This window comes from Pholis gunnellus (genome assembly GCF_910591455.1).
Source record: "Pholis gunnellus genome assembly, chromosome: 14".
Lineage (NCBI taxonomy): Eukaryota > Metazoa > Chordata > Actinopteri > Perciformes > Pholidae > Pholis > Pholis gunnellus.
The window spans coordinates 2,159,064-2,186,634 of record NC_136541.1 but is presented as its reverse complement, the minus strand read 5'-3'; the positions used below and the strand labels follow the sequence as shown (position 1 = coordinate 2,186,634).

The window sequence follows — 27,571 nt, the reverse complement described above, 5'->3', positions numbered from 1 at the left end:
CTGGGCTCCATCATATCCAAGGACCTTAAGTGGGAGCTGAACATCAGCTCCATCACAAAGAAGGCTCAGCAGAGGATGTACTTCCTGAGGCAGCTGAAGAAATTCAACCTGCCAAAGACAATGATGGTGCACTTCTACACAGCCATCATTGAGTCCATCCTCTCCATTTCTCTTTGAATGCAGTTGAGAAGAAGTATAATGTAGCATGAAATCAAAACACTAAATTAAAGAATTGTACTTGAGTAAATGTACTTTGTTACTTTCCACCACTGAATTTACTTAATGTGGTGGATTTATCACTAATCCATTACTTTTTATTTGTTAGTTTTAGAGGTTGAAGTTAGAATGAAATGAATAAACTATCACATGACGTCTACCATCAGTTTATAATTCAGTGACGAGCTGATCGCTCCAGGTTTCACGTATCAATAACGTAGATATTCCTCATTAGCTTTAAATGTTTTGTTTAACGCTTAGTGACTTTCAGCTTTCTGCTGTAATTAAGATCCTTTTGATCGACTTCGTTCTACGCTCCAGCTCCTCACTGGAAGATATCTTATCAAACGTCTGCCAGGAGGTGATAGTGAACAAATTCATTTCAGTGCCAGCTGCAGAGCTGAGCATTTAAAGAAGTTCAACACCGATAACGCTCGACATTTAGAGAGAAAAGGTTTCATTTTTAAGGTCTGAAAACGTGCAGAAACGTTTACAGTATGTCTTTTACACTCGTAGCACACAAAGGTTTGCAAATGTCATTTTTTGCAATGTTCTTTTAAGAGATTCAGCTGTGTCTGTATGACGATCACCAGGGTGTGTTTCACTTTCAGGTATTTAAATTATTTCCTTTGTGTGTCTGTGTTGGAATGTTGAGCTGCAAACAAAATAGTCGTTGGGAGCACATTGAAGGCATTTAAACTCATTCTACACATTGACTCGTTTTTAAGAGTTTAAAATGTATATATGCACATCCCAGTTAGAATAAATCATAAACTGGAGCTCAGAGAGAAAACTGTGTCTGCTCCCCGCTGAGTGTGCAGATTTTCTTTGTTTACCTCAGATGACAGTTTTAAACCCTCAAAGGGAAATCTATGGAAGCCCATTACCGGCTGTAATTTTTGGGGGGATATGTTCTTCCATAGAAACCTGACTCAAACGCAGGAACATAACAAAATAGAAATTTAACAGTGAAATCCAAATTGTCTCCGACTGTAAAACAGACAGATTTGCTGTCTCATCCTTTACGTTTAAAGTACCGATACAACCAGTTGGGTTGTTAATATGTTTGCGTGCTGTGTTTGTCCACACGTACGTAGTCATCATTCCTAAAAGGGGTGTAACGCAAAGCTGCTACTTTTATCTGCATCAGTTACGTCACAAAATATCTGTAATCATCCTCCATTTTTGGAAGTTATGACACGTCTTCTACTACCATTTTTACTGCTACTTTATATATATATATATATATATATATATATATATATGAAAGTTTAGCCGCTATCAAAACATGTAAACCAGCTGTTATTATTTTCTAATTATATCTGAACTAGTCAAATAATAAAACATGATTTGCGTTTGAACGCTGCCTAAAACAAAAAGAAGTCTGAACAAACATTGGGAACATTTTAACAACAGGACAACAGAAGTCAGAATTGCATTGGGCCATGCTGCATTATTTTTTTGCATTAAATAATGAGAAGAGGCCCAGATGAACGTGAAGTTGGTCTAAAGTGTCTATGAATAAGACATGAGAAAAACATTGTCAAAAACAGGGCCAGAGAAGCTTCATTGGGCGTATCTTTTTAAACACAGTGTGTGCAGAGGGAGGACATGTCAATATGGTTTGAGAGATAAAAAGAAATAAAAGAGGAGGATGTGTTTCTATTGTAGGGGTTTAATTATTGAACAACGCTAATATAAATTTAAGAATGTGTAACTCAGTTTGGTTTTCAAAAGAATGGTTTGTAAAGCTATTTTTAGGGGTGAAAGATTTTTTATTTTATTTTATTTTATTGAGTGTAGCTTAAACCAGGATGGTCATATATGAGCATTAGGTTTCTGCCTGTGCCTTCTCCGTCATATTGTCTACTAGATTGTATTTAGGCTTCACTTATTGTGTGTGTGTGAGGTCTGAATAAAAGACTACTCTTAAAAAATGAATCCTGCAAAGAGCTTTACACACTTACCTCCTGCAGCCACTTGGAGCCGCCAGTGGTCCATGTCTCATAATGCAGCTCTGAGGGCCTTTAAGTAAAAAATAAAAATAAAATAAATGATATAACCGAAGTGCAGTCAACTGTGAAGAGCCACATCTGAACACACAGACACACATACATCACATATCAGTATGAACGGATATCAACAAAATCTGCTTAGAAATTAAAGGAAAAAAAGAAGATGTTCCATATAACTGCAGAACTTGCCTGAGAATCGTCATGTTTTTAAGTTTTCTTCAGTATTATATTAATCCGGTGATACTTATCTGTACATTAATGAGTGCACTTTAAAAAGGAACTTGTAATAGCTGATTCGGCACACTTTTAATGATGCCAATTTCCCAAAATGTAAACAAATATTGGCAAAAACGTTGCAGCACACAGCTGACTCCAAGGCAACAATATACTTCCTCTCTTTCTCCCGATGCATTATGGGAACCGTAGTTCTGAAACTTTCAGCATCATTTTTCACCTAAAAAATAAAAGAGTTTACAACTGTTAAGACACTTAACAGTTGTATTTACTTTTTAAGATTTTACATAAAACAACATGTGTTTTTGTTACATAAATGAAATAGTTCAGTAGAATATTTCTGGGTGTTTCCACCGCTGGCATATTTCTTTTATCATCATTACTGCAGTTTTAAACCGCAATACAACCACAACCATCCCATGCAAACAGATACTTAACTTAAACTAAATGTCTTTAAAACGTATTTAAATGAACCTGATCAACTTAATATTCCAGTTATATGATATTTGAGACGTTTCAGTATCAGTACAGTCAGTCCTTTGGGAGACGTGATATGATCTCCAAGTCTGTCGTGAAGGAAAACCACCAGTAAATATTTAATCAGCAATTTGGTTTCGCCTTTCAAATATTCATGAAATCTAATCAACTTAATCACGGTGTGATCTTTATTTCACGGCGTAATGAAACTCCTCGAGCGTGACCGGGGTGGCTGACTTCACGGCGTCGCTCTCAAGAAAAAACAATGAAACAAACGCACACACACACACACACACACACACACACACACACACACACACACAAGGTGACAAGGTGGGTGAATAGTAGAGATTGAAAGTAGACAGGAAGGAAGGAAAGGAAGCCATCAGGGGAAATGGGAAGAGAGAGAAAGAAGGAAAGCAAGAAATGTTTGCAAAAAGCAACATCCAGTGAATTAACGCATGAAAACATAAAACGCAGGACAGAAATAAGAAAAGGAGAGAGGAAAGAAGGAAGGAAGGAGGCTAGGAAAGAAGCTGTTGCTCTTGTTTCTAACTACTGTACATTATCATACCGACAACATGTTGTTCATCGCTGTTATCTATAATTGTAAAGTTCTGTTCAAAATAACAAAATAACAGTGATGCTATTGGCTCTACGAGGCTCTACAGCGGTGCTATAAGCTAGATGCTAACGTCAAAATGCTAACATGCTGATGTTTGGCCGGTATAATGTTTAAACAACCCTGTCTCATTGAAATTCTGCTTATTTATTACTATTTCCCCCACAATTAAACTGGGGAAAGAGTTGTAAAGTAACATAATTGGAAAAAATTGTGGCACAGCTGACTTTGAACACCTGGAGGTAATTTAACAAACACCCACCTGGACTCAACGATAACCTGATTAGTTATTTTCTGCCGAGTGCAGCCAAAGCTTCATGTCTTAAAACCTGCATTCTCTCTAGTGTCCACCAGGGGGCGACTCCTCTGGTTGTATAGAAGTCTATGAGAAAATGACTCTACTTCTCTCTTGATTTATTACCTCAGTAAACATTGTAAACATGAGTTTATGGTCTCGATCTCTAGTTTCAAGTCTTCTTCAATCCAGCATGATGTTCATTTAGTAAATGATGGTCCATTTAGAGTCACACAGACCATAAAGCAGGGGATGCTTTAGGGGCGGGGCTACACAGTGATTGACAGGTCTCTACCAGAGACGTTTACGGCGTCTCTACCTCACTCCTCCTCAGTCCAGATATGGTCACTTCCTGTTCACTGCATGCAAAAAAGCCAAGATGGCGACGATGAAATCGCTGAACTCAAGGCTTTAAAACATCAGTCCACAAACCAACGGGTGACGTCACGATGACTACGTCCACTTCTTATATACAGTCCATGGCCAAAACTCAAGAATTCATATTTACATTTTTTATTTCAGCAACTGCACTGCCGTTATCTGTTTTAACCCAAACAACCTAAACTAAACTAAGTATTTCACCATCTTTTCCCAAACCTAACTTAGTTGTTACTGTTGAATGAATGACACGTCGACAGATTAATTAAATCAAATTACTAATCAAACAGAAAAAGTAAAAAAAAAACAGGCAAAGTAAGTCTGTGGTCTGAGAAGAAGAAAGTGTCGACGAGACAGACGGAAAAACATAAATATGCTAATTCTGTAATGTGACACAAACAATACATCTCCATTTATCCGAGTCTGCCTGAGGAGGCTGCTGCAGCAGGAACAGTGAGCTAATGTACAGTATAATGTTTGGCCTGAGGAGCGCAGCACAAGTGTCCTATTTGCTGGGATGTTGAGCAGTTCATTCTGCCTGCCCTGTGGATTCTTAGCCACAGGCGGAAATACACCACTCTGCTTTTCATCAGGCGCAGTAATGGCCTCTCTGTTGTGTCTGCGTGACGCTAAAGTCTCACATATCTCACCTGAACATGATTGGATGTCTGCAAACAGCGGGAGGAGATGTTGTTATTCTATCACATGGACGCACACATCAGAAGAGCTGCCCATTTATGTTCATGTTGCATAATGTGTGTTTTCACTCTGCAATATTATTTCTAGCTCACCTCCGTCCACTCCATCTAATGGAGTCGCACATGTTACTCTTCTCAGGCTGTTGCGTGTTTTTGATTCACAAAGTTCAGAGAAGCCTTGAAGCTCCGTGACATTAGTCAATTTGAGACATACAAATTGTATATATACATATACATATATATTGTTTTTTTGAAAATGTGGATGCTTTAAGGGTATTCAAATGTATGAACCTTGTATTTATTTATTTTCATTTATTTATTTTATTCTATTTCACTTTTTTTTTAATATATATATTAAAGTAATATATCATGTGACAGAAACAGTATGTATTTTTTTTTTCCCTTTTATAAAAAATATTTTTGTGTATATGTGTGTACATGGATGAAGGTATATGTATGGGTATACTGTATCTCTCTCTGTATATACATATACAGTATATATATATATATATATATATATATATATATACATTCCTGTAGGAGATCGCTGTTCGTGCCGCATGTGAAATGACAAAATCAATGTTGATTTATTCGTCACGCAACTTCTGTAGTTATTTTAACAGAAACACAATATTTTCCTCAACCTAACAAAGTAGTTTTGTTACCTAAACCTAACTAATTATTTCACAATCTTTTAATAAACCTAACTAAATTGTTTCCTGTGAAGACGTAATGAGCTGATATTGACACGTGTTGCTGGACTTTCGCAGGAAAACACAAAAGAATAATCAGGAATCATTTTTCCAAAGAGAATCATAGGAACCGTTGTTTGAGGATATGTTGCTAAAAACATTACATTTACAGTTAAATCAAATCCCGAACACGTCTCCAGCAACAGATTAGAATAATCCTCCAACAGGAAAGTCAAATCAACGCGGTGGAGTTCAGTTCTTTCCTCCTTTCGCTCTGCTGCACTCAGATTTACTCATGACACATGACGAGTTGAGGCGGGTGAGAAGAAAAGGTGGAGTCAGTGAGGTGAAATACTACAAGAGATGTGACTCCCAGAGGCTCAGCGACACGTGGAGGCAAACAAAAGAGGAACAGCATCGACGCTAATCCTCTGGAGAGGGAGTCAGTCACCGGAAACCTGCAAACCACGAGGACCAAAAACACAGCAAGGACCAGAGAGAGAGGGGGGAGGAGATGAAATGTGATGATAGCAACAATAAAATGAACAAAACAGAGGGGAAAGATTTGGATCTTAGTTTGGACGTGACGAGGAAGGTGACTGACGGGGATCAAACAGCTGCTGTTAATTGGAAGTAAAGGTGAAATGAGGGGAGATTATGCAAAGTTGGCTTCATGATGCAAATTAGTGACGCTGAGAGTTTGAATTGGAGCAGAAGGTTTCAGGATGTCTGGTTTTTGTTTTTCATTGTATTCTGTGGTTTATTTTTGATCTTCTCACCAATAAAAATCAGATTTTCCCTGTTTTTCTTGTTGTTAAAATAATGTTGTACCGCACGACATATAATCAGCTCTTCATTGAATACACTGATTAAAGCATTAAAACTCCATTATCATTCCAGCACTTATTCTAAATGACTTCTGTGTGATTTTATACACATTTCTGCAAAATTCATCTTGACATATTCTGTGTTTTTGTAAATTCTCAGATCTCAACTAGTATTTAAAACGTCTGTGGTTTAAACAAACTTTGGCTGCACGGTTTTTCATATTAAATGCATATAACAATCACAATACATAACTCTATATATTTGGTTTAGTCATTGTACTTTAAGCATTTTAAATCCCCCATCGTGTTTTATTTTTGCAGCCTGCAGACCAAGCAGGAGAGACAAAGGAGATAAATGTGTTGCATGACTATTGAAGCTCAGTTTGTCTCCTGCTGCTGCAGAAACAACACAGCTGGAGCATCTTTCTAACCCACATTTCAGCGCTTTGATGTTTGATAAAAGTGTAAAAGTGTGTGAAAGTAGCATAATAAATAAAGAAATAGTTATCATAAGTGATGGTAAAAACCAGAACTGTGTTCTGTGGTGGAATGTGTGTACATCTACACAAAGTACTGTGCTTTAGTTGAAACTTGAGGTACTTGTACTTAACTAGTCTTTTCTTTACATGCCAGTATACTCAGATTGATAGATTTAATTTATTTTCCTGATACTCACTTTTACTTGAGAAACATTTTCAATGAAAGACTTTTACTCGTAACAGAATATTTTCCCAGTGTGGTATTAGTGCTTTTACTTACGTATCTGAATATTTAGATGTAACTTCCCCACCCAAAGGTGTGTAAATATTACAATATTTCCATTTTACGCCACGTTGTTATTGTGAAACAGACAAGTTTAAACTACAGTAACGGCAAGCAACAAATTCCCTTAGTTATGTTTGGGAAAAACATCCTGGTTGGACTTGAAATAAGTAAACTAAGTCAAATATTTACAGAAACAACGTAACAGGAAGACACCTCACAAACAAGCAAGAACAGCATTCTTACAGCGAACAAAATTACTGAACAATCGTCATGTTATTCGTACACTAAATGTTTAACTGTCATGAGTCTAAACTGGAAACCCCAGCAGTCCATCCATTCATTTTTAAAACAGCTCACAAAAAAACACAAATGTGAACCTCAGAGTGGCGCTGCAGGAGAAGTTAAAGGAGCCAGTGGGCTTCATCCTCCGAGGACCGTGATTGTAAAGAATCTTATGATAATTCATTGTATGATTGTTGAGATACTTCTAGTCTAGTGGACCAATAAAACCAGCAAACCTTCTGCTGAGCCAAGCCGCTAAAAACTGAGTGACTTTGCACCAGTGGTGATGAATCGCAGCTTGAACAGGAGCTCTCTCCTCATGATGTCACAGTCTGAACAGCCGCCTGCCTCCTAAAGCCGGCAGCAGCGCGGGGGGGGCAGTCGCTGTGGAGGGCTTCCCGCTGCAGAGCTGCACTCTCCATCCTCCCTGAACGGTTTTCCTTCAGACAGGAGGAGGGAAGAAGAAGAAGAAGAAGCAGCAGAAAGAGGACAAACTACTGGAAGAAATTAACAGAAGAAGGAATCACTTGAATGGCACTGGTGCATGCTGGGACGTGCAGCAGAAACATGGAGCGGTCAGAGCGAGATATGAAGGGAAAGTCCAAGAGGAAGAGGAGGAGGAGGTGTAAAGGCAAAGGTTAGTACAGCAGGTGTGTTTTGGTGAAGTTTATGTTATTGTCACTGTGATGCTGACTTAATGCTGATATTCATGATAATGTGTTGGGTTTACTGATTTATTTTAATCTTCTTTGGCATCTTTAAAATCACCCTCAACATGTTCCATGTTTATTTTGTGTCTTAAGAGACTTTACGGCATTTTTGTAGTTCTACTATAATTTTCTTTTGTAGAGTTACAGTTTTATTGTGGTATTTGCTGAATTTGGATTCTTTTTTAAAAAGAAACCTTCAATAAGTGGATTCAGAAAGAGTTGAATGTTATCAAACTACAGTCTGGTGAGAGTTACCATCCCTACAATCTTTATAGCAACATAAGTGTGTTTGACATAATTATACTTTATGGTTTTTCGGAGAAATAACCTTATTGTTATTGAGTCAAACCTCCGTCATTAGAACCAAATAATGAGTTTTGTATAATAAATGAAAAATGTTCTGTTTAAATGTTTCATTAAATGTTTGGCATTTGCCCTTTGGTTGTGTAGGGGCAGTTTTTTCTGCAGTCACTGAGGCTGAACTCTGACCTGTTGCAGAATCAAAACTCCACTTTGCATAAAACTGCAAGTCGTAGCTCCTAATCTTTTTGTATTGCAATGAAACTTTATTTATTTAGGACCAACTTAAAGATGATCGGTGGTGAAGGTGGATCAGGAGTCAGCTACATGTGACCGATATGCTCTTTATCCTCAGACCTTTGAGTTAGAAAAGCAAAGCTCTGGAAGGATGTACATAGGCGCAGTAGTTCTTTAAGCTAAATGCTAACATGCTGTTGTTTACCAGGCATAATGTTAACCATGTTTACCACCTTAGTTTAGCATGTTAGCATGCTAACATTTGCTAATTAGAGCTCAAAGCTGAGACGGAAAGTACAATATGTACCTCTGAGATGTAGTACATTAAAAAGTATAATATGTACCTCTGAGATGTAGTACAGTAAAAAGTACAATATGTACCTCTGAGATATAGTGGAATAGAGGTAGAAAGTAAATGGGAATACTCAAGTAATATACAAGTACCTAGAATTTGTACTTAAGTAAAGTACTTTACAACCAAGAACTGTAAAATAACAGAACTACGATATTCAACTGACGACTTCATATAAAGACATTAAAGCAACTTTAAGCGTATTAACAGAAAGTTATGCAGAAAGTTGACTTGCATCTCCTTTGCTCCCAGAAATAAACTGTACTATTTCATTTCATCTGCCCAAAATTCCCAAACACCGTGTTCAAAAATACCAACACAAGTAGACGAGAAGCTCAACTGGTGGAAGATAAATCTGAAAACACGTACGTTCCCTCTCTGTTCACTCTGTGTTTAATGTGTGTTTAATGTGTGTTTAATGTGCATAAATGAAACGTCTCACCATGAGCTGTGGGAATCATAATTACAGTCGTCTAGGCAACAGGTCAGCATTTTAGGATTAAACTGTCATTGTTCTACACATGCTAATCCTCAGTAACTGCTGCAGATTACTCCGTGATGGCTTTTGTATTAAGTCCAATGGTTATTCAAAGTGCGCTAAGCCTATTCCACTTTCATTAATGGCCCATTGGCCTTTTTGTTTTGTTTGTAAATCAGCGCTGGAGCGAAAAACTGCGTCCTCTTTGAAAACTCATTACTCAAATCCCACTCTTTTAGGACCAGAATGCACTTAGCTAATGCTTCTGCCGGATCCAACAACGAGCTGTACTTTAACGCCAGCTGTCCCAACAGAAGGCGGCATTCTTTTTCTCAAAACAGCAGACGTCTCTCGTGTGACTGTTGCAGTCCGTCTTCGTCCAACAGTTATTCAAGTTCTGCATCAAGTCGTCCAAGTTCTTAAAACGGCTTCTTTGTGTGAAAATGTTTTCTAGATCGTGTTCGGGGATACCTCTATAAGAGACACTTCAGCAAATATTTACGTTTGGTAAGAATGTTGTATCTTTGCATATATATAATAAGTTTATTCTGACAGTTTGAATCGAGTTTTATAGGAGGCTTATGCGAAGGTGATGTTTCTTTTTTACTATTATTATGTTATAAAGCGTTAAAATACAAGTTTAGTTTGTTATTCATGCCGATGATGATAAAAAAAGATTTTGTGCAAAGTCATTGAAGTCTTTTCGTAGGTTGGAGTCAATATACATTTTTGACCGTGTAGTGAGAATGGATTTATAGCTTCAAAACTACTTGGTTAGGTTAGTAAAAAACATCATGGTTTGGCTTAAAATGACGACAAATTTTAAACAAAACAAAACAAAACAAAAGTTCATTGTTATGTTTAGGCAACAAAACTTCCTTACGGGACACAAACAGAGGCCTCCTGGGTGAAAGTCCTGTTTGCGGAACAGTTTAAAACATGTGGTTAACGAACAAAACAAAATAAAAAACGCTTCAAAACTACTTGGTTAGGTTTGTAAAAAACATCATGGTTTGGCCTAAAATAACTATGAGAATGAAACAAAACAAAACAAACTAAAATGCAACAAAAGTACTTGGTTTTGTACACGGGACACAAACAGAGGCCTCCTGGGTGAAAGTCCTGTGTTTTTTTAATCATCGACCACCCCGACTTCCTCCCTATGCAGACTTCCGCAGACTAATTTCAAACCTATATGTGACTCGTCAAAAGCAAACATAATCCACAACAAAATACGTTTCCCTCCGAAAGTAATTCCCAACATAGTTTCGTTGTATGGGAACGTCATTTTGAGGAGACAGGGCTGCCAGTGCAGAAACTGTTGTTTAGGCAACAAGACTACTTGATGAGGTTTAGGAAAAGATTGTGGTTTAAGTTAAATTACGGACAATCCTTACTTAATTTACGTACTTAAGTTACGAAACAAAAGTATGTTTAAATAAGTTAATAATTTGACATATGGTTTCAAACTGGAAACGAACAGCAGTCTCGTGGGAGAAAGTTTTGTGCTTTTGACTTGTTAATCAAACCCCGACCGGACTTTGTCGCTGTTAATATTACATCACATGACTTCCTTAGTGGCAGCTGTGTACAATCTGGCTCGTATTTGCATTCGTTATATACGAATTCCAGTGCATTCCAGTGACTGAGAACAGCAGTCTGTAGTTGACCGGGTGAGCTGTTGGATGAGAATCGTTGTTATGCTGTAATATGTTTGACTAAACCCTCGTTCAAGCTCTCCCTGCCTCATGTGAGTATATTGGGTCTCCACGAAAAAGTTAAATTACACTTACAGGATAAAATTGATACCACTCTCATGTCTGTTATGTCCAAAGAGCCAGGAGGTGATTAACACATGAGCACATAAATACCTCGCTTAAAACCCCAATTTGTCATTTTTTATATCTGTCTGTGCACAATTTAACATAATATAACATGTTCGTGAGCTTTAGAAGTGCTAACAGAGGTATTTTCGTATTTTTGTGCCGAGCCAGGCTAGCCGTTTCCCCCTGCTTCGAGCCTTTATGCTAAGCTAGGCTAACCACGTCCTGACCCTGACATAACAAAACAACCTGGGTTGCAAGACGCTGAGCTAAACATCTGAAGTAAAACAGGGTTAAATTTGGTTGAGGTTTCTAACTATCTACGTTATCTAACATTTCAATATGAGCGGTTGAAATGAAGTCATAGAAATGCTGCTGCTCACGAGGAAAACATTCATGCTTTGCAGAGAAAACACTCTTTTAATAGATTAACGAGTGAGCAACATCATTTTAGCTTCTTTGTTACAGAAAACTAAAGTTCTCTCTCCGTGTTAGGAATTACTGGGCAAAGTCTATTGAGCACATAATGAAATGACTGTTAATAAGGATTTTTGTACAGATGACAGAATGGAGTTATTGCCAGCTTTTCAGTAAAAACAAATCACCATTTGGCTGTAAAATCCCCTTCTGCTGGCTTTTCAGTCTAAATTTAACAAACTGTCATTTGTTGGCTGTAAAATCCAGTCGGAGAAAAATATTTGATTGTCCCGCTTTCAGCGCGGATTATTATTCTCCAACATGGAACAAACAGCTGCTGTCTGTCAGTGGCTGTCAGATGTCGCGTCATGCGTTTGGACATGTCTGTATATTGGATGCTTTTTGGATAAGTGAGCTCCATCGTGCAGTCAAACTTAGTGGGGCATGTCAGCGCGCAATTTCACTGATGGATTCTGCAATCTCCACACTTCTCTGGGGTCTGGCTTCATGAAAACATTAGCAATATGGTTTGTGTGCCCATTTAACTTAATTGCAGTGATGCTCGGCGGGTAAAGTGCGATACTAACTCTGCAAGGGTTAGGGGTCCCATTTCCTCTGCAGCTCAGTGTGAAGGGAACTGCTGCTGCCAGGGTTTGAGTTTTGAGCCCTGCTGGGGATGAATACGCAACAAAAAGAAGTTACATTGAGAGGGGAAATCTGTATTAGATTCAGTTTTCTTTCTTTTATTGTTGAACTAAACCGGAAAAATTCAATAATATAAGAACTGAACTACACCCTAAATCCTTTTCTAAACCAAATTTTCAGACATTTTCAGCGAAGCGAATCTTTCGCGGGACGAGATTACATTCAAAGTCAATGCAAAGACGTGATTAGACGCGAAAGGTGTGAAATATTTCAACTCGACCTAGAAATTTGTGTGACGCTGTGTCGCAAAGGCCTATCCGCTTTGAGATTCAAAAAGATAAAAAAAGTTGTATCCGTAGGTGTTCACCCAGAGACTGTAGCAAACCAGCTGATGTGTAGACAGGTAGACTTTGTTGGTCAAATGTAACTGCACATGTACATAACCGCTCAAGTTATGAATCAACGGTTATATATATGTTTTAACCAACAGAGATGAAAAAATAAACTGTATAATCAAGACACCAAATTTATTATTCTACATTTGAATTAGTTTTGGCACCAAAAGAAGAAGAATTCAATTATTTAAACTTCCCCACCGGGTTGCTTGACAGGAGAGATGACATTCTCATTCAACAGTTGCTCAGATGGATCTTTGTCTCTGTCAGTTGTCAGTCTGGTTAAACCATTGCACAGCATTTCGTTCTCCATGTACAAAACTATAAAATGTCTATTTTTTATAGAGGATTTTGCATAGTACACGACTGCCTGAAAACAACAACAATGACACATACGATCACAATTAGAGACAAATGAAACCCAATCTTTCAAACTGATGAAGTGGCAGTAAAGCAGCAGGCGAGGGAGTTAGAAGCTGAAATGAGGCCATCGTCAGCAATCAACAGCCTGCCATAGATTATTGCTGTCATTGTTATTATCTCTCATTGCAATTTCATTGCACATTGCCATATGTTTCAGAGAGTAATTTCATCACTCATTTCCAAATAATGATCATCAGTCTGTTGATTTGAAAGCAGACGTTAAGCTTTAGCTGCTTCAGTGTGATTTGATTGAATTTCTGCAATAAACTACATGAAGAGTTAGACATAAAAAAAAGAAGCTTTGCAGTCTGTTCTTACTGCGCAGGAAAGACAATGATATATGTATGATTATTATTTTGGGGGATTTTCAGCTTTATTTGACAGATGACAGTGTAGAAATTTGGGGAGAGAAAGAGAGAGGGGTATGACATGCAACTCAGGTCCAAAGGCTAGAATCGAATCCTGGATGTTGCGTTTTGGTATGATCGGTCCCAAATCCAGAAAGTCAAGTCGCCACTATAAAATTCTGTCAAGTTGGAAGCACAGACAACTTGGCTAATTGATTTAGACTTTTACCAACTGGTAGACCTTGAAAATGCAGTCCTGCCCTGATACGCTGTGAGCAGGGTTCGAACCTGCGCGGGGAAACCCCATTGGATTTCAAGTCCAACGCCTTAACCACTCGGCCATCACAGCTTTCCAAACTTGGCTTAACCACTTTTGCCGGCGACGCGTTTCTTGCGATGCGTTACGGTGTGATCGGCCCTTTGATCCTGAAAGTCAAAGTCACTTAGAAAATTCTATCAGGTTGGAAGCACAGGCAACTTGGCTCATTATATTACATTTTAAAAACTTGTAGACTTTGATCACTATTGAGGAGGATTCAAACATTGATTTCAAGACCAATTGCATGGGAATGACCCGGTCACCTTCCAGTACCATTAAGACTTTATCTGGATTCAATGGAAGAGCCAACAGTGAAGCAACCACTTTACCAAACAGTCAGAGTATAACTTCGTAAGTTCCTAAAGACGCTGTGAGCAGGGTTCGAACCTGCGCGGGGAAACCCCATTGGATTTCAAGTCCAACGCCTTAACCACTCGGCCATCACTGCTTTCCAAACTTGGCTTAACCACTTTTTGCCGGCGACGCGTTTCTTGCGATGCGTTACGGTGTGATCGGCCCTTTGATCCTGAAAGTCAAAGTCACTTAGAAAATTCTATCAGGTTGGAAGCACAGGCAACTTGGCTCATTATATTACATTTTAAAAACTTGTAGACTTTGATCACTATTGAGGAGGATTTAAACATTGATTTCAAGACCAATTGCATGGGAATGACCCGGTCACCTTCCAGTACCATTAAGACTTTATCTGGATTCAATGGAAGAGCCAACAGTGAAGCAAGCACTTTACCAAACAGTCAGAGTATAACTTTGTAAGTTCCTAAAGACGCTGTGAGTAGGGTTCGAACCTACGCGGGAAACTCCCATTGGATTTCGAATCCAACGCCTTAACCTCTCGGCCATCACAGCTGGTGAACCTGTCAAACCACTTTTTGGGGTCAGGTCGCTTTTTGGTATGATCGGTCCCAAATCCTGAAAGTCAAGTCGCCACTATAAAATTCTGTCAAGTTGGAAGCACAGACAACTTGGCTAATTGAATTAAACTTTAACCAACTGGTAGACCTTGAAAATGCAGTCCTGCCCTGATACGCTGTGAGCAGGGTTCGAACCTGCGCGGGGAAACCCCATTGGATTTCAAGTCCAACGCCTTAACCACTCGGCCATCACAGCTTTCCAAACTTGTCTTAACCACTTTTTGCCGGCGACGCGTTACGGTGTGATCGGCCCTTTCATCCTGAAAGTCAAAGTCACTTAGAAAATTCTATCAGGTTGGAAGCACAGGCAACTTGGCTCATTATATTACATTTTAAAAACTTGTAGACTTTGAACATTTTGAGCAGGATTTAAACATTGATTTCAAGTCCAATTGCATGGGAATGACCCGGTCACCTTCCAGTAACAATAACACTTTATCTGGATTCAATGGAAGAGCCAACAGTGAAGCAAACACTGTACAAAACAGTCAGAGTATAACTTTGTAAGTTCCTAAAGACCCTGTGAGTAGGGTTCGAACCTACGCGGGAAACTCCCATTGGATTTCGAATCCAACGCCTTAACCTCTCGGCCATCACAGCTGTTGATCCCGTCAAACCACTTTTTGGGGTCAGGTCGCGATTTGGTATGATCGGTCCCAAATCCTGAAAGTCAAGTCGCCACTATAAAATTTGGTCAAGTTGGAAGCACAGACAACTTGGCTAATTGAATTAAACTTTTACCAACTGGTAGACCTTGAAAATGCAGTCCTGCCCTGATACGCTGTGAGCAGGGTTCGAACCTGCGCGGGGAAACCCCATTGGATTTCAAGTCCAACGCCTTAACCACTCGGCCATCACAGCTTTCCAAACTTGTCTTAACCACTTTTTGCCGGCGACGCGTTTCTTGCGATGCGTTACGGTGCGATCAGCCCTTTGACCCTGAAAGTCAAAGTCATTTAGAAAATTCTATCAGGTTGGAAGCACAGGCAACTTGGCTCATTATATTACATTTTAAAAACTTGTAGACTTTGAACATTTTGAGCAGGATTTAAACATTGATTTCAAGACCAATTGCATGGGAATGACCCGGTCACCTTCCAGTAACATTAAGAATTTATCTGGATTCAATGGAAGAGCCAACAGTGAAGCAACCACTGTACCAAACAGTCAGAGTATAACTTTGTAAGTTCCTAAAGACTCTGTGAGTAGGGTTCGAACCTACGCGGGAAACTCCCATTGGATTTCGAATCCAACGCCTTAACGTCTCGGCCATCACAGCTGGTGATCCTGTCAAACCACTTTTTGGGGTCAGGTCGCGTTTTGGTATGATCGGTCCCAAATCCTAAAAGTCAAGTCGCCACTATAAAATTCTGTCAAGTTGGAAGCACAGACAACTTGGCTAATTGAATTAAACTTTTACCAACTGGTAGACCTTGAAAATGCAGTCCTGCCCTGATACGCTGTGAGCAGGGTTCGAGCCTGCGTGGGGAAACCCCATTGGATTTCAAGTCCAACGCCTTAACCACTCGGCCATCACAGCTTTCCAAACTTGTCTTAACCACTTTTTGCCGGCGACGCGTTACGGTGTGATCGGCCCTTTCATCCTGAAAGTCAAAGTCACTTAGAAAATTCTATCAGGTTGGAAGCACAGGCAACTTGGCTCATTATATTACATTTTAAAAACTTGTAGATTTGAACATTTTGAGCAGGATTTAAACATTGATTTCAAGACCAATTGCATGGGAATGACCCGGTCACCTTCCAGTAACAATAACACTTTATCTGGATTCAATGGAAGAGCCAACAGTGAAGCAACCACTGTACCAAACAGTCAGAGTATAACTTTGTAAGTTCCTAAAGACGCTGTGAGTAGGGTTCGAACCTACGCGGGAAACTCCCATTGGATTTCGAATCCAACGCCTTAACCTCTCGGCCATCACAGCTGGTGATCCTGTCAAACCACTTTTTGGGGTCAGGTCGCGTTTTGGTATGATCGGTCCCAAATCCTGAAAGTCAAGTCGCCACTATAAAATTCTGTCAAGTTGGAAGCACAGACAACTTGGCTAATTGAATTAAACTTTTACCAACTGGTAGACCTTGAAAATGAAGTCCTGCCCTGATACGCTGTGAGCAGGGTTTGAACCTGCGCAGGGAAACCCCATTGGATTTCAAGTCCAACGCCTTAACCACTCGGCCATCACAGCTTTCCAAACTTGTCTTAACCACTTTTTGCCGGCGACGCGTTACGGTGTGATCGGCCCTTTCATCCTGAAAGTCAAAGTCACTTAGAAAATTCTATCAGGTTGGAAGCACAGGCAACTTGGCTCATTATATTACATTTTAAAAACTTGTAGACTTTGAACATTTTGAGCAGGATTTAAACATTGATTTCAAGACCAATTGCATGGGAATGACCCGGTCACCTTCCAGTAACATTAAGACTTTATCTGGATTCTATGGAAGAGCCAACAGTGAAGCAACCACTGTACCAAACAGTCAGAGCATAACTTTGTAAGTTCCTAAAGACGCTGTGAGTAGGGTTGGAACCTACGCGGGAAACTCCCATTGGATTTCGAATCCAACGCCTTAACCTCTCGGCCATCACAGCTGGTGATCCTGTCAAACCACTTTTTGGGGTCATGTCGCGTTTTGGTATGATCGGTCCCAAATCCTGAAAGTCAAGTCGCCACTATAAAATTCTGTCAAGTTGGAAGCACAGACAACTTGGCTAATTGAATTAAACTTTTACCAACTGGTAGACCTTGAAAATGCAGTCCTGCCCTGATACGCTGTGAGCAGGGTTCGAACCTGCGCGGGGAAACCCCATTGGATTTCAAGTCCAACGCCTTAACCACTCGGCCATCACAGCTTTCCAAACTTGTCTTAACCACTTTTTGCCGGCGACGCGTTTCTTGCGATGCGTTACGGTGTGATCAGCCCTTTGATCCTGAAAGTCAAAGTCACTTAGAAAATTCTATCAGGTTGGAAGCACAGGCAACTTGGCTCATTATATTACATTTTAAAAAATTGTAGACTTTGAACATTTTGAGGAGGATTTAAACATTGATTTCAAGACCAATTGCATGGGAATGACCCGGTCACCTTCCAGTAACATTAAGACTTTATCTGGATTCAATGGAAGAGCCAACAGTGAAGCAACCACTGTACCAAACAGTCAGAGTATAACTTTGTAAGTTCCTAAAGACGCTGTGAGTAGGGTTCGAACCTACGCGGGAAACTCCCATTGGATTTCGAATCCAACGCCTTAATCTCTCGGCCATCACAGCTGTTGATCCCGTCAAACCACTTTTTGGGGTCAGGTCGCGATTTGGTATGATCGGTCCCAAATCCTGAAAGTCAAGTCGCCACTATAAAATTTGGTCAAGTTGGAAGCACAGACAACTTGGCTAATTGAATTAAACTTTTACCAACTGGTAGACCTTGAAAATGCAGTCCTGCCCTGATACGCTGTGAGCAGGGTTTGAACCTGCGCAGGGAAACCCCATTGGATTTCAAGTCCAACGCCTTAACCACTCGGCCATCACAGCTTTCCAAACTTGTCTTAACCACTTTTTGCCGGCGACGCGTTACGGTGTGATCGGCCCTTTCATCCTGAAAGTCAAAGTCACTTAGAAAATTCTATCAGGTTGGAAGCACAGGCAACTTGGCTCATTATATTACATTTTAAAAACTTGTAGACTTTGAACATTTTGAGCAGGATTTAAACATTGATTTCAAGACCAATTGCATGGGAATGACCCGGTCACCTTCCAGTAACATTAAGACTTTATCTGGATTCTATGGAAGAGCCAACAGTGAAGCAACCACTGTACCAAACAGTCAGAGCATAACTTTGTAAGTTCCTAAAGACGCTGTGAGTAGGGTTGGAACCTACGCGGGAAACTCCCATTGGATTTCGAATCCAACGCCTTAACCTCTCGGCCATCACAGCTGGTGATCCTGTCAAACCACTTTTTGGGGTCATGTCGCGTTTTGGTATGATCGGTCCCAAATCCTGAAAGTCAAGTCGCCACTATAAAATTCTGTCAAGTTGGAAGCACAGACAACTTGGCTAATTGAATTAAACTTTTACCAACTGGTAGACCTTGAAAATGCAGTCCTGCCCTGATACGCTGTGAGCAGGGTTCGAACCTGCGCGGGGAAACCCCATTGGATTTCAAGTCCAACGCCTTAACCACTCGGCCATCACAGCTTTCCAAACTTGTCTTAACCACTTTTTGCCGGCGACGCGTTTCTTGCGATGCGTTACGGTGTGATCAGCCCTTTGATCCTGAAAGTCAAAGTCACTTAGAAAATTCTATCAGGTTGGAAGCACAGGCAACTTGGCTCATTATATTACATTTTAAAAAATTGTAGACTTTGAACATTTTGAGGAGGATTTAAACATTGATTTCAAGACCAATTGCATGGGAATGACCCGGTCACCTTCCAGTAACATTAAGACTTTATCTGGATTCAATGGAAGAGCCAACAGTGAAGCAACCACTGTACCAAACAGTCAGAGTATAACTTTGTAAGTTCCTAAAGACGCTGTGAGTAGGGTTCGAACCTACGCGGGAAACTCCCATTGGATTTCGAATCCAACGCCTTAATCTCTCGGCCATCACAGCTGTTGATCCCGTCAAACCACTTTTTGGGGTCAGGTCGCGATTTGGTATGATCGGTCCCAAATCCTGAAAGTCAAGTCGCCACTATAAAATTTGGTCAAGTTGGAAGCACAGACAACTTGGCTAATTGAATTAAACTTTTACCAACTGGTAGACCTTGAAAATGCAGTCCTGCCCTGATACGCTGTGAGCAGGGTTCGAACCTGCGCGGGGAAACCCCATTGGATTTCAAGTCCAACGCCTTAACCACTCGGCCATCACAGCTTTCCAAACTTGGCTTAACCACTTTTGCCGGCGACGCGTTTCTTGCGATGCGTTACGGTGTGATCGGCCCTTTGATCCTGAAAGTCAAAGTCACTTAGAAAATTCTATCAGGTTGGAAGCACAGGCAACTTGGCTCATTATATTACATTTTAAAAAATTGTAGACTTTGAACATTTTGAGGAGGATTTAAACATTGATTTCAAGACCAATTGCATGGGAATGACCCGGTCACCTTCCAGTAACATTAAGACTTTATCTGGATTCAATGGAAGAGCCAACAGTGAAGCAACCACTGTACCAAACAGTCAGAGTATAACTTTGTAAGTTCCTAAAGACGCTGTGAGTAGGGTTCGAACCTATGCGGGAAACTCCCATTGGATTTCGAATCCAACGCCTTAACCTCTCGGCCATCACAGCTGTTGATCCCGTCAAACCACTTTTTGGGGTCAGGTCGCGATTTGGTATGATCGGTCCCAAATCCTGAAAGTCAAGTCGCCACTATAAAATTTGGTCAAGTTGGAAGCACAGACAACTTGGCTAATTGAATTAAACTTTTACCAACTGGTAGACCTTGAAAATGCAGTCCTGCCCTGATACGCTGTGAGCAGGATTCGAACCTGCGCGGGGAAACCCCATTGGATTTCAAGTCCAACGCCTTAACCACTCGGCCATCACAGCTTTCCAAACTTGGCTTAACCACTTTTGCCGGCGACGCGTTTCTTGCGATGCGTTACGGTGTGATCGGCCCTTTGATCCTGAAAGTCAAAGTCACTTAGAAAATTCTATCAGGTTGGAAGCACAGGCAACTTGGCTCATTATATTACATTTTAAAAAATTGTAGACTTTGAACATTTTGAGGAGGATTTAAACATTGATTTCAAGACCAATTGCATGGGAATGACCCGGTCACCTTCCAGTAACATTAAGACTTTATCTGGATTCAATGGAAGAGCCAACAGTGAAGCAACCACTGTACCAAACAGTCAGAGTATAACTTTGTAAGTTCCTAAAGACGCTGTGAGTAGGGTTCGAACCTATGCGGGAAACTCCCATTGGATTTCGAATCCAACGCCTTAACCTCTCGGCCATCACAGCTGTTGATCCCGTCAAACCACTTTTTGGGGTCAGGTCGCGATTTGGTATGATCGGTCCCAAATCCTGAAAGTCAAGTCGCCACTATAAAATTTGGTCAAGTTGGAAGCACAGACAACTTGGCTAATTGAATTAAACTTTTACCAACTGGTAGACCTTGAAAATGCAGTCCTGCCCTGATACGCTGTGAGCAGGATTCGAACCTGCGCGGGGAAACCCCATTGGATTTCAAGTCCAACGCCTTAACCACTCGGCCATCACAGCTTTCCAAACTTCGCTTAACCACTTTTTGCCGGCGACGCGTTTCTTGCGATGCGTTACGGTGTGATCGGCCCTTTGATCCTGAAAGTCAAAGTCACTTAGAAAATTCTATCAGGTTGGAAGCACAGGCAACTTGGCTAATTGAATTAAACTTTTACCAACTGGTAGACCTTGAAAATGCAGTCCTGCCCTGATACGCTGTGAGCAGGGTTCAAACCTGCGCGGGGAAACCCCATTGGATTTCAAGTCCAACGCCTTAACCACTCGGCCATCACAGCTTTCCAAACTTGTCTTAACCACTTTTTGCCGGCGACGCGTTACGGTGTGATCGGCCCTTTCATCCTGAAAGTCAAAGTCACTTAGAAAATTCTATCAGGTTGGAAGCACAGGCAACTTGGCTCATTATATTACATTTTAAAAACTTGTAGACTTTGAACATTTTGAGCAGGATTTAAACATTGATTTCAAGACCAATTGCATGGGAATGACCCGGTCACCTTCCAGTAACATTAAGACTTTATCTGGATTCTATGGAAGAGCCAACAGTGAAGCAACCACTGTACCAAACAGTCAGAGCATAACTTTGTAAGTTCCTAAAGACGCTGTGAGTAGGGTTGGAACCTACGCGGGAAACTCCCATTGGATTTCGAATCCAACGCCTTAACCTCTCGGCCATCACAGCTGGTGATCCTGTCAAACCACTTTTTGGGGTCATGTCGCGTTTTGGTATGATCGGTCCCAAATCCTGAAAGTCAAGTCGCCACTATAAAATTCTGTCAAGTTGGAAGCACAGACAACTTGGCTAATTGAATTAAACTTTTACCAACTGGTAGACCTTGAAAATGCAGTCCTGCCCTGATACGCTGTGAGCAGGGTTCGAACCTGCGCGGGGAAACCCCATTGGATTTCAAGTCCAACGCCTTAACCACTCGGCCATCACAGCTTTCCAAACTTGTCTTAACCACTTTTTGCCGGCGACGCGTTTCTTGCGATGCGTTACGGTGTGATCAGCCCTTTGATCCTGAAAGTCAAAGTCACTTAGAAAATTCTATCAGGTTGGAAGCACAGGCAACTTGGCTCATTATATTACATTTTAAAAAATTGTAGACTTTGAACATTTTGAGGAGGATTTAAACATTGATTTCAAGACCAATTGCATGGGAATGACCCGGTCACCTTCCAGTAACATTAAGACTTTATCTGGATTCAATGGAAGAGCCAACAGTGAAGCAACCACTGTACCAAACAGTCAGAGTATAACTTTGTAAGTTCCTAAAGACGCTGTGAGTAGGGTTCGAACCTACGCGGGAAACTCCCATTGGATTTCGAATCCAACGCCTTAATCTCTCGGCCATCACAGCTGTTGATCCCGTCAAACCACTTTTTGGGGTCAGGTCGCGATTTGGTATGATCGGTCCCAAATCCTGAAAGTCAAGTCGCCACTATAAAATTTGGTCAAGTTGGAAGCACAGACAACTTGGCTAATTGAATTAAACTTTTACCAACTGGTAGACCTTGAAAATGCAGTCCTGCCCTGATACGCTGTGAGCAGGGTTCGAACCTGCGCGGGGAAACCCCATTGGATTTCAAGTCCAACGCCTTAACCACTCGGCCATCACAGCTTTCCAAACTTGGCTTAACCACTTTTGGCGGCGACGCGTTTCTTGCGATGCGTTACGGTGTGATCGGCCCTTTGATCCTGAAAGTCAAAGTCACTTAGAAAATTCTATCAGGTTGGAAGCACAGGCAACTTGGCTCATTATATTACATTTTAAAAAATTGTAGACTTTGAACATTTTGAGGAGGATTTAAACATTGATTTCAAGACCAATTGCATGGGAATGACCCGGTCACCTTCCAGTAACATTAAGACTTTATCTGGATTCAATGGAAGAGCCAACAGTGAAGCAACCACTGTACCAAACAGTCAGAGTATAACTTTGTAAGTTCCTAAAGACGCTGTGAGTAGGGTTCGAACCTATGCGGGAAACTCCCATTGGATTTCGAATCCAACGCCTTAACCTCTCGGCCATCACAGCTGTTGATCCCGTCAAACCACTTTTTGGGGTCAGGTCGCGATTTGGTATGATCGGTCCCAAATCCTGAAAGTCAAGTCGCCACTATAAAATTCTGTCAAGTTGGAAGCACAGACAACTTGGCTAATTGAATTAAACTTTTACCAACTGGTAGACCTTGAAAATGCAGTCCTGCCCTGATACGCTGTGAGCAGGGTTCGAACCTGCGCGGGGAAACCCCATTGGATTTCAAGTCCAACGCCTTAACCACTCGGCCATCACAGCTTTCCAAACTTGGCTTAACCACTTTTTGCCGGCGACGCGTTTCTTGCGATGCGTTACGGTGTGATCGGCCCTTTGATCCTGAAAGTCAAAGTCACTTAGAAAATTCTATCAGGTTGGAAGCACAGGCAACTTGGCTAATTGAATTAAACTTTTACCAACTGGTAGACCTTGAAAATGCAGTCCTGCCCTGATACGCTGTGAGCAGGGTTCAAACCTGCGCGGGGAAACCCCATTGGATTTCAAGTCCAACGCCTTAACCACTCGGCCATCACAGCTTTCCAAACTTGTCTTAACCACTTTTTGCCGGCGACGCGTTTCTTGCGATGCGTTACGGTGCGATCAGCCCTTTGATCCTGAAAGTCAAAGTCATTTAGAAAATTCTATCAGGTTGGAAGCACAGGCAACTTGGCTCATTATATTACATTTTAAAAACTTGTAGATTTGAACATTTTGAGCAGGATTTAAACATTGATTTCAAGACCAATTGCATGGGAATGACCCGGTCACCTTCCAGTAACATTAAGACTTTATCTGGATTCAATGGAAGAGCCAACAGTGAAGCAACCACTGTACCAAACAGTCAGAGTATAACTTTGTAAGTTCCTAAAGACTCTGTGAGTAGGGTTCGAACCTACGCGGGAAACTCCCATTGGATTTCGAATCCAACGCCTTAACGTCTCGGCCATCACAGCTGGTGATCCTGTCAAACCACTTTTTGGGGTCAGGTCGCGTTTTGGTATGATCGGTCCCAAATCCTGAAAGTCAAGTCGCCACTATAAAATTTGGTCAAGTTGGAAGCACAGACAACTTGGCTAATTGAATTAAACTTTTACCAACTGGTAGACCTTGAAAATGCAGTCCCGCCCTGATACGCTGTGAGCAGGGTTCGAACCTGCGTGGGGAAACCCCATTGGATTTCAAGTCCAACGCCTTAACCACTCGGCCATCACAGCTTTCCAAACTTGTCTTAACCACTTTTTGCCGGCGACGCGTTTCTTGCGATGCGTTACGGTCCGATCAGCCCTTTGATCCTGAAAGTCAAAGTCATTTAGAAAATTCTATCAGGTTGGAAGCACAGGCAACTTGGCTCATTATATTACATTTTAAAAACTTGTAGATTTGAACATTTTGAGCAGGATTTAAACATTGATTTCAAGACCAATTGCATGGGAATGACCCGGTCACCTTCCAGTAACATTAAGACTTTATCTGGATTCAATGGAAGAGCCAACAGTGAAGCAACCACTGTACCAAACAGTCAGAGTATAACTTTGTAAGTTCCTAAAGACTCTGTGAGTAGGGTTCGAACCTACGCGGGAAACTCCCATTGGATTTCGAATCCAACGCCTTAACGTCTCGGCCATCACAGCTGGTGATCCTGTCAAACCACTTTTTGGGGTCAGGTCGCGTTTTGGTATGATCGGTCCCAAATCCTGAAAGTCAAGTCGCCACTATAAAATTCTGTCAAGTTGGAAGCACAGACAACTTGGCTAATTGAATTAAACTTTTACCAACTGGTAGACCTTGAAAATGCAGTCCTGCCCTGATACGCTGTGAGCAGGGTTCGAACCTGCGCGGGGAAACCCCATTGGATTTCAAGTCCAACGCCTTAACCACTCGGCCATCACAGCTTTCCAAACTTGGCTTAACCACTTTTTGCCGGCGACGCGTTTCTTGCGATGCGTTACGGTGTGATCGGCCCTTTGATCCTGAAAGTCAAAGTCACTTAGAAAATTCTATCAGGTTGGAAGCACAGGCAACTTGGCTAATTGAATTAAACTTTTACCAACTGGTAGACCTTGAAAATGCAGTCCTGCCCTGATACGCTGTGAGCAGGGTTCAAACCTGCGCGGGGAAACCCCATTGGATTTCAAGTCCAACGCCTTAACCACTCGGCCATCACAGCTTTCCAAACTTGTCTTAACCACTTTTTGCCGGCGACGCGTTTCTTGCGATGCGTTACGGTGCGATCAGCCCTTTGATCCTGAAAGTCAAAGTCATTTAGAAAATTCTATCAGGTTGGAAGCACAGGCAACTTGGCTCATTATATTACATTTTAAAAACTTGTAGATTTGAACATTTTGAGCAGGATTTAAACATTGATTTCAAGACCAATTGCATGGGAATGACCCGGTCACCTTCCAGTAACATTAAGACTTTATCTGGATTCAATGGAAGAGCCAACAGTGAAGCAACCACTGTACCAAACAGTCAGAGTATAACTTTGTAAGTTCCTAAAGACTCTGTGAGTAGGGTTCGAACCTACGCGGGAAACTCCCATTGGATTTCGAATCCAACGCCTTAACGTCTCGGCCATCACAGCTGGTGATCCTGTCAAACCACTTTTTGGGGTCAGGTCGCGTTTTGGTATGATCGGTCCCAAATCCTGAAAGTCAAGTCGCCACTATAAAATTCTGTCAAGTTGGAAGCACAGACAACTTGGCTAATTGAATTAAACTTTTACCAACTGGTAGACCTTGAAAATGCAGTCCCGCCCTGATACGCTGTGAGCAGGGTTCGAACCTGCGCGGGGAAACCCCATTGGATTTCAAGTCCAACGCCTTAACCACTCGGCCATCACAGCTTTCCAAACTTGTCTTAACCACTTTTTGCCGGCGACGCGTTTCTTGCGATGCGTTACGGTCCGATCAGCCCTTTGATCCTGAAAGTCAAAGTCATTTAGAAAATTCTATCAGGTTGGAAGCACAGGCAACTTGGCTCATTATATTACATTTTAAAAACTTGTAGATTTGAACATTTTGAGCAGGATTTAAACATTGATTTCAAGACCAATTGCATGGGAATGACCCGGTCACCTTCCAGTAACATTAAGACTTTATCTGGATTCAATGGAAGAGCCAACAGTGAAGCAACCACTGTACCAAACAGTCAGAGTATAACTTTGTAAGTTCCTAAAGACTCTGTGAGTAGGGTTCGAACCTACGCGGGAAACTCCCATTGGATTTCGAATCCAACGCCTTAACGTCTCGGCCATCACAGCTGGTGATCCTGTCAAACCACTTTTTGGGGTCAGGTCGCGTTTTGGTATGATCGGTCCCAAATCCTGAAAGTCAAGTCGCCACTATAAAATTCTGTCAAGTTGGAAGCACAGACAACTTGGCTAATTGAATTAAACTTTTACCAACTGGTAGACCTTGAAAATGCAGTCCTGCCCTGATACGCTGTGAGCAGGGTTCTAACCTGCGTGGGGAAACCCCATTGGATTTCAAGTCCAACGCCTTAACCACTCGGCCATCACAGCTTTCCAAACTTGTCTTAACCACTTTTTGCCGGCGACGCGTTTCTTGCGATGCGTTACGGTGTGATCGGCCCTTTGATCCTGAAAGTCAAAGTCACTTAGAAAATTCTATCAGGTTGGAAGCACAGGCAACTTGGCTCATTATATTACATTTTAAAAACTTGTAGATTTGAACATTTTGAGCAGGATTTAAACATTGATTTCAAGACCAATTGCATGGGAATGACCCGGTCACCTTCCAGTAACAATAACACTTTATCTGGATTCAATGGAAGAGCCAACAGTGAAGCAACCACTGTACCAAACAGTCAGAGTATAACTTTGTAAGTTCCTAAAGACGCTGTGAGTAGGGTTCGAACCTACGCGGGAAACTCCCATTGGATTTCGAATCCAACGCCTTAACCTCTCGGCCATCACAGCTGGTGATCCTGTCAAACCACTTTTTGGGGTCAGGTCGCGTTTTGGTATGATCGGTCCCAAATCCTGAAAGTCAAGTCGCCACTATAAAATTCTGTCAAGTTGGAAGCACAGACAACTTGGCTAATTGAATTAAACTTTTACCAACTGGTAGACCTTGAAAATGCAGTCCTGCCCTGATACGCTGTGAGCAGGGTTCGAACCTGCGTGGGGAAACCCCATTGGATTTCAAGTCCAACGCCTTAACCACTCGGCCATCACAGCTTTCCAAACTTGTCTTAACCACTTTTTGCCGGCGACGCGTTACGGTGTGATCGGCCCTTTCATCCTGAAAGTCAAAGTCACTTAGAAAATTCTATCAGGTTGGAAGCACAGGCAACTTGGCTCATTATATTACATTTTAAAAACTTGTAGATTTGAACATTTTGAGCAGGATTTAAACATTGATTTCAAGACCAATTGCATGGGAAT

General features: G+C 41.2%; 1 protein-coding gene across 1 annotated transcript in view; it reads left to right on the top strand.

Moving 5' to 3' along the window:
• Nucleotides 1-8,032: 8,032 nt before the first annotated feature.
• Nucleotides 8,033-27,571, top strand: part of LOC306706002 (double-stranded RNA-specific editase B2-like) — a gene marked incomplete at both ends in the record, with an annotated part of 40,523 nt that continues 20,984 nt past the window's right edge. The window contains one exon of the mRNA XM_079172916.1: nucleotides 8,033-8,138. Within this exon, the coding sequence (XP_079029042.1) occupies nucleotides 8,033-8,138 (106 nt within the window). The remainder of the gene's footprint in view (nucleotides 8,139-27,571) is intronic.